Source organism: Perca fluviatilis, chromosome 12 (assembly GCF_010015445.1).
Source record: "Perca fluviatilis chromosome 12, GENO_Pfluv_1.0, whole genome shotgun sequence".
In the NCBI taxonomy this organism is placed as follows: Eukaryota; Metazoa; Chordata; class Actinopteri; order Perciformes; family Percidae; genus Perca; species Perca fluviatilis.
The window spans coordinates 34,036,962-34,045,429 of NC_053123.1; the positions used below are offsets into that span (position 1 = coordinate 34,036,962).

General features: G+C 42.8%; 1 protein-coding gene across 1 annotated transcript; it reads left to right on the top strand.

Annotated features, from left to right (window-relative positions):
• The first annotated feature begins 1,553 nt into the window (after positions 1-1,553).
• Positions 1,554-2,498, top strand: LOC120569450 (olfactory receptor 10R2-like). The gene has a single exon (XM_039817319.1). It carries the CDS (start codon positions 1,554-1,556, stop codon positions 2,496-2,498), a length of 945 nt encoding a protein of 314 aa, XP_039673253.1.
• Positions 2,499-8,468: the final 5,970 nt, after the last annotated feature.

Genomic DNA, 8,468 nt, shown 5'->3' on the forward strand with positions numbered 1-8,468 from the left:
ATCGCTGTGTGGTACAGGGGTTGCACCGCCTCCCTGTAGCGCATAGCAAAGGCTGCTGGGCGTATCATTGGTGTCCCATTCCCCTCACTCCTGGACATTTACCAAATCTGCCTCACCCGCAAAGCAACCAGCATTGTGGGTGAAGTAAGCTGAGGTATATGGTCATCTTATTGTATCTTCATATACTATATGATTTGTATTTAAGCTTTGGGTAACAAAGAAACCCAGATCTTTAGCCTACATTCGTTGGACACTTCTCTGAAGACATCTGGGATGCATCCACACACAAATAACTTTATAGTGACTTTTGAGAATCTGGGTAGCTGTCGCTCTCCGAGCTCTGCAGGGCTTCTAAATTGATGCTGAATTCTTTTGATGTGAATAAACCTTTATAATCAAGAAACAGTGACAGCGGATTCCTCTCCACATAGCATTACAGCATCACTACCAACTACACCACAAAGCCATCCCTCAAAACAGCCTCTTCAGCCTCCTGCCATCTGGGAGAAGGTACCGGAGCATCCAACCTGTTTACCAGACTGGCGAACAGCTTCATTCCCCAGGCTGTCAGGAAGCTCAACACCCTCCCCTCTCGCCACCCCTCTGCCCCCCAAGAACTCTGGACTCTGCCCCCCCCATCCGGATCAGCACTGGCTACTTTATAAAGAAGACCTTCAGAAACTCTTCGGGTTTTTTGCACAATAAAAATATCTTTATCTTCAATATCTTTTTTTATATGATACTTAAATACATAAAGTTGACTTGACTTGACTATGCAAGTAAAAAAACAAGTATATATCTGGCCTTGGAAAGTTGGGCTTGGGTATACTGATGCAACATAACACAAAAATGTCAGTGTGTGACACACCATACCTCCCTTTGGACCCTGTGTGTACAGGTTGCGGCTCTCAGTGTGAGAGCAAAACAGGATAAAAGTTCAGCAGTTGACTCAGTCTGCTGTAGGTCAGGGGAGGGTGCTGTGTATTATTCTTAAAGTTTACATACACTGATGCAAAGACTTTTCTGAAGATCTTCTTGAATGTAGTAGCTGAAAAGACCACATGAATTACATAAACACTATACACAGTATATTCTGTTGTCTAATATATGTACTGATTTCTCAGCTATCAGAGGACACACAACTTCCATTAAAAGTGAAAGCTTTTTAGACATTGCAAAGACAGTTTTCACTTGTTGAAAAGGACAGTTTTAATCTGTGTTCTTTGTGCCTTGATAACCTACATACATCTCTACTTCATTGAGCTGACATACATATCATTGATTGACAAATGTGAGGTTGCGTGTTGATTAGTTCATGTGACACTGACCTTTTTCCACCCATGTCTATTTTTTGAACATGTCTTTGTGAAATGTGCTGTTTATGCAACTTACATGCAGGTTTATTGTATGTTTTTGTGTCTTCTTAATGTGTTGAAATAGAACATTTTGCTGAAATATTTTAATCCCATTTACTGTAACTCAATCTGTTTTTTTACCCTCCTTTTTCTCCATCACTATCTCTTCTCTTCTTCCAGCTCTGCTGTTGTGCAGACATGAAGAGCAACAACAGCCTGAATCCTTTGTATTTTCAGTTCACTCTGTTTGCAGACTTTGGGCCCCTCAGATATCTGTTCTTCAGTCTGTGTCTGTTGCTCTACATGACTATTGTCTCTGCTAACGTTGTCATTATTCTGACAGTCTGTCTGGAGAAGTCTCTGCATCAGCCCATGTATATTTTTATCTGCTGTCTGTCTTTTAACTCTCTGTACGGCTCAGCCGGCTTCTTCCCCAGGTTTCTGATGGACATTCTGTCTGACACTCATTTAATCTCACGTCCATTATGTTTCATTCAGATATATGTAATTTACACCTATGCATCATGTGAGATGACTCTCCTCGGCATCATGGCCTACGATAGATTTGTTGCAATTTGCCAGCCTTTACATTATCACAGTAAAATGACATTTAAGATTGTGAGACACCTTTTGTTTTTTGCCGTGCTCTACCCTGCATTAGCTATTGGCTTCTGTCTCTATCTTACTGTTCGATTAACGTTGTGTGGCAATAAACTGCACAGACTTTTCTGTTCCAACTGGCCTGTGGTTCAGCTCTCCTGTGTGGATACAACTCTGAACAACATAGTAGGTCAGTTTTTCACGATAATAACCGTCTTCATCCCCCTGTTCTTTGTCCTGTACACCTATCTACGTATTCTGCTTGTTTGCAGGAGAAGCTCGTCTGAATTCAGAGGAAAGGCGTTACAGACCTGCCTGCCTCACATCGTGACATTCATGACCTATTCTTTCTCTCTCTTCTGTGAGCTGTCATTGACTCGATTTGAGGCTGATAAAATGAATCCGATCATCACAGTTGTTTTATCTTTAGAGTATTTGATCATCCCCCCCATTAATAACCCTCTAGTTTACGGCCTGAGTCTGCCTCAAATCAAAATAGTAATTTTTAGATTTTTGAAGAATGGTCCTGCTGTGAAAGTTTAAAACGCAGCATTGCACGATTGGCAACGATGAAGCTCTAAATTACAATATATGCTTCTGAAAATGTTTAATGTATCTGTCAATCGATTTTCTTTGCTATCAAATTTTTTTAAGAGAATGAGAATGAAAAGATGTCATCAACCTGAACTACAACATTGATATTAAAATTGCACAAGTTGTATATGCATGGTTCAACTCACAGGTTAAATTATGTTTGAAACTCACATTGTGGGTTTATACAATGTTAATAGAATAGAATAGACACAAATTAGGCTAAAGGCCTCCATTTGAAAATATTTCGTTCCAGGGCCGCCCACCTGGCAGGTTGTTTCCTTTTGGATGTTTTATTATAGAAAGTGTATGAAATCCATGATCTAGATAGTCATACATTTGTTTTTGTGTTACGATGGAATTATACTGACAATAAGTTTTCTCCCTTTTGCTGGGGACCCCATGGAACCCCCACTTAGGGAAACACTGATCTAGAACAAACTAGAATTGATAGGATTCCAGGTGTGTTTATTGTTTTAATATTTTGTGGTTTGCTGTAAATCATTTACCCTTTGTTATTATAATAACCCAATATTATTGATAGGTGGAATAATCAAGCCTGCATTTACTCAAATGTATTTTCATATTTCATATATTCTATAATGTGGTACAGTGAGACTAATGTAGAAATTCTCAGATTTGAACTCTTGGTCAGAGTGAGGCAAAAGGCCCTATGCGTTGGATCTGATCCAGATGTTGGGTCTGAGAAAATAACGAATAAGGGGCCCTGATTGAGTAGCTGTCCAGGAGTTGTCATGTATTCTGAAAGCCTATATCTGAATAACAACTTATGTAACGTTCACCTATGACCTTTGGTGGGGGCCTACAGTATACTTGAGTTTATCCGAGCAAGGGACCCTTACAATGTTAGGATGAGATCATGAATAAGGGTTTCCTGGTGGGCGGCCCCAGAAAGTATAAAATGTATGTTCAATCCTAAGATCGAGAGACACTTTGGGTACATGCAGCTTGTGTGTGTACACATGGTTATCTCCTTTGTTCAATATTGAATAAAGTTGCCTATAATCTGAAATCATCTGAGTCGTCATCTGTGAGCATCTCCATCATCAATTTCCAGAGAGTTCCATCTCTCAATTATAATTACATAGGCTATTGAATAAACAAGACAGTCGACAACCATGAGTATGGAATCAGATTTGTGTCAATATAATCAAACAAAAATAAAAATTTGAGAAAGTCAAAGGAAAGTACAGAGCTGGGGATTGCTCTGGCTTAAATAAAGTTGGAAGGAACTTGCTTTGGTGGAAGAAAACGCTGCATAAAATATTAAAATACAGGGATACATAAATCATTTAAAAACAATAAAGAATAAAACAACAATAGAAACAACAGAAAGAGGCAGAGCAATTGACATCAAGTGGAATAGGCAGTTTCAAAAAGACGTGTTTTGAGTTGCAATTTGAAATGGGGGAATGAATCGATGTTTCTGAGTTGGGATGGTAATGAATTCCAGGGAGCAGAGCGGCTGAATGCTCTACTCCCCATGGTGGTGAGATGGGCGAAGGGGACAGACAGGTGTATGGAGGAAGAGGATCTGAGGGAGCGGGTGGGAACCTGGAGGAGATCAGACAAATATGGGGGGGGGCGAGGTTGTGGATGGCCCTGAATGTAAATGGAAGGACTTTGAATTGGATACGGAACTGGACCGGGAGCCAGTAGAGCTGTTGGAGGACAGGAGTTATGTGGTGGATGGAGAGGGTTCAAGTTATGATGCGGGCAGCTGAATTCTGGACCAGTTGAAGTTTATGGAGTGATTTGTGAGGGAGGCTGAAGAGGAGACAGTTGCAGTAATCCAGACGGGAAGTGACGAGACTGTGGACAAGGTTGGCGGCAGTGTGGGGGGTAATGGAGGGAGGGGAGGCTTGATGTTTCGTAGGTGGAAGTAGGCAGACCGGGTAATGTTATTGATATGGGGTAGAAAGGATAGTGTGCTGTCTATGATTACACCCAGACTCTTAACCTGGGGGGTGGGTGAAACGTGGGAAGTTATCAATAGTTAGAGAAAAACTGTCTTTGGTTTTGGATAGAGTGGATTTGGTGCCAATGAGGAGAACCTCGGTTTTATTACTGTGTAATTTGAGGAAGTTTTGGGTGAACCAGGTTTTTATTTCAGAGATGCAATCAGTAAGGGAGGCGGGCGGGAGAGTGGACGAGGGTTTGGTGGAGAGGTAGAGCTGGGTGTCATCAGCATAACAGTGGAAGTGAATGTTAAATTTGCGGAAAATATTGCAGAGGAGAAGGAGGTAAATTATGAAGAGTAGGGGCTCCAGGACAGAGCCCTGGGGCACACCTGAAGTGACGGAGGAGGGAATGGATTTAAAAGACTTGAGTTGTATGAACTGAGTGCAGCCAGAGAGGTAAGATGTGAACCAGTCTAACGGAGTGTGGGTGATGCCGATGGAAGATAGCCTGTTGAGGAGGGTGGTGTGACAGATGGTATCAAAGGCTGCACTCAGGTTGAGGAGGATGAGGATGGTGAGGAGTCCAGAATCAGCTGCCATAAGGAGGTCGTTGGTGATTTTGATAAGTGCTGTTTCAGTGCTATGGAGTGGGCGGAAACCGGACTGGAATGGTTCATACAGGTTATTGTTGGATAGGTGAGAATGGAGTTGAGAGGCAACTGTTTTTTCAAGGATTTTGGAGATGAAGGGTAGATTGGATATAGGACGGAAGTTGTTGAAGTTAGATTGGTCGGCACTAGGTTTTTTCAAACTAGGGGTAATGGCAGCAGTTTTGAAGGATGTAGGGACAGTTCCAGTGGTGAGAGAGGAGTGGATGATAGCAGAAATAATGGGGATCAAGGAGGGAAGGCAGGCTTTAACGAATTGTGTGGGGAGGGGGTCAAGTTGACAAGTTGATGGCTTGGATTTCTGGGTGAGTTCTGTGATTTCTGAAATATCTGGGAGCTGGAAGGAGGAGAATGAGTGTGTGGATGGGTGAAAGTCGGCTGAGATGCTGGGGTGAGGGACTGATCCAAGGTGCTGGTGGATGTTCTTGAATTTTTTCAGTGAAAAAGGACATAATGGAGTTGCAGAATGAGGTTGTATACAAGAGAGGGGGGAGAAAGTCCTGGGGTTGGGTGATATTGTTAAGTAGGGAAAACAGTTACTTGGAGTTTCCTTTATTGGCAGTGATTATATTGGAGTAGTAGTGGGTTTTGATGCTAGCAATGGAGTCCTTATAACATAAGATGTTGTTATTGTACATTTCTTTGTGAATAGTGAGATCAGTTTTTCTTTGAAGACGTTCAAGTTGCCTTGGCTTTCGAGACGAAGATTGGGGGTGAACCAAGGTGGCGGAGACAGAAAAAGAAACAGAACTGTTTTTTAACAGAGCAAGGGAATTAAGAATATTATGGAGTCCAGTGTTGTAATGAGAGAACAGATCATCGGGGGTGGATAGATCGTGAGTGTCAGGGAGGCAGGAGGAGTGGATACTTAAGTGAGAGTGGTGGGGTTGATATTCTTTATATTCCGAAATGAAATAAGGCGTGGTATTTTAGAGATGGAGAGAGTGAGTTTCACTGTAAATGAGAGGACAAAGTGGTCAGTTATGGGGAGTTCATCAGCTGTAAGATGACACCAGAGCAGCAGATTAAGTCCAGAATATGTCCTTTGGAGTGTGTGGGAAAAGTGGTGTGTTGCTGACATCCAAAACTCTCTAAGCAGGAGGTGAAGTCTTTGTTGAGAGGCAGATTGATATTGTCCATGTGGATATTGAAATCGCCCAGCAGTATTATGTTTGGTGAGAGAGAAGACAAGTGGGTGAGAAAAGCAGCAAAGTCATTTAAAAATTCACTGTTCGGTTTAGGGGGGCGGTAGACAGTAGCAATGATGGTTGGAGTGGGACCAGACAACTTGCAGACAGCAGATTCAAACGAGCTGGAGACAGGCACAGACACCGGCGAGACTTTCCACTTCTCGCGGTAGATTCTCGCGAGACCTCCTCCCTGGCTGGAGCCACAGGGTTGACAGATGTAATCAAACCCACTAGGAGAGGATTGATTCAGCTGAGAAAAGTCGTTGGGCTGTTGCCATGTCTCGGTTAAACAAAGAAAGTCTAGTTTACGATTGGAGATGAAGTCCTGGATGAGATGTCCCTTGCCTGTCAGTGAGCGGATGTTGAGCAGAGCGAAGTTGAGTGAGGTGTTGTCACAGCTGGTGGTGGTGCTAGCCGACCGAGCTAGATGGGTAACACGCTGTGGTCGACAGCCCAGTTGGTGGAGCGTGGAGGGCGACGAGAGCTGGACCAGATGGACTTTATTGCTGTTGAGCTGTTGTGGTGGAAATTCCGGCGGGACCATTGGTGGATGTATCTCAGGCGGGGCTGGAAGGCGATGTCCGGGTGAAGGTGGAGAGCCTCTGGTGCAGGTCCAAGCAGGTGACAGCCAGAGCAGGTCAATGGCTGAGTATGGCAAGCAGCAGCAGCAAGCTGTGCCAGCGTTCACTCTTCAGCCGTGACAAGCCATGACCAACTTGGATCCTCCGGTCATCAGGCATCATGTCAGACTCCAACCCTGTATAAAACAAAATACGGCGGAGAGATGACAAAATGCGTAGCTATATATAACTATTGAACTTTGCTAATGAACTGAGTATGAAAATCAAACAAAATTAAAGCTGCAAGCAGCGATGACGGGCCCTCGCTTCTTGCCCCGGGGGGTACTGGCAAATGCAACATCACATGTAGACCACACATTCTAAGTTTAATGTAAATCAGAATAACTTTTGCTAAGATAGAACCGTTCATGTTTCGACACCCACCTACAGGAAGTTGTTCCTCCATAACTTGTGCATTGTGTTAGCTATCAAAATTCTTTTGATAACTTTTAGTTACGAGGGTCCATCGAGTCTATATCCAAGTTTTCATGCAGATTGGACTCACGGCCCAGGAGGAGTTAGACAAAGTAGGTTTCCCATATATCGCAATGTGAATAATTAATAAAAGAAATTCTAACAGCGCCATCTAATGGCCGATTCACTCTAAATTTGGCATGGATGGTCAAGCCCCTATGCGGAACAACTTTGTCATGCTTGGTGGCAATCGGAATAAGTCTTGGTAAGATATGCAACTTCCTGTTTCGACAGCCCCCTACAGGAAGTTGGTCCTCTGTAACTTGTGCATTGTGTTAGCTATCAAAATTCTTTTGATATGTTTTTGTCATGAGGGTCCACCGATTCTAGGTGTACATTTTTGTGCAGATGAGACTCACGCTCTTGGAGGAGTTAAAAAAGGAGGTTTTGCTCAAAGCGAATTTGCTAATTAATTACAGAAATTAAAACCGCGCCATCTAAAGGCCAATTGACGCCATATTTGGCAGACAGCCTCATTGGCACATGAGGAACAACAGTTTTAAGTTTTGTGTCCATCGGAATAGCCATTGGCAAGATACAGCCATTCCTGTTTCCACACCCACCTACAGGAAGTTGGTTCTCCATAACTTGCGCATTGTTTTAGCTTTCACAATTCTTTTAATAAATCTTTGTTACGAGGGTCCTCCGAGTCTGTATGAAAGTTTTTGTGCCGATTGGACTCACGCCTCAGGAGTAGTTAGACAGAGTAGGTTTCCCACATATCAATATTTTGCGGATTAAACAAAATTAAAACAGCGCCATCTAATGGCCAATTGCTGCCAAGTTTGGCAGAGATGCAAATTCTGCCATGAGAAACGACCTTGTCAAGTTTCGGGCCAATCGGAATAATTGTTGCCAAGATAATGCAACTTCCTGTTTAGACAGGAAGTTGTAAATACTGGAAAGATTCAAGAAGATTGAAAACACGGCCTAGGACAAGTTTGAAAGAATGTAAAACACATGAAAAATGCATAATTAAAAATCGCCGACTTCCGTTGAGCGGCTAATGAATGTAAATGAGAAATATGTCCGCAGTGATAAGAGCAAT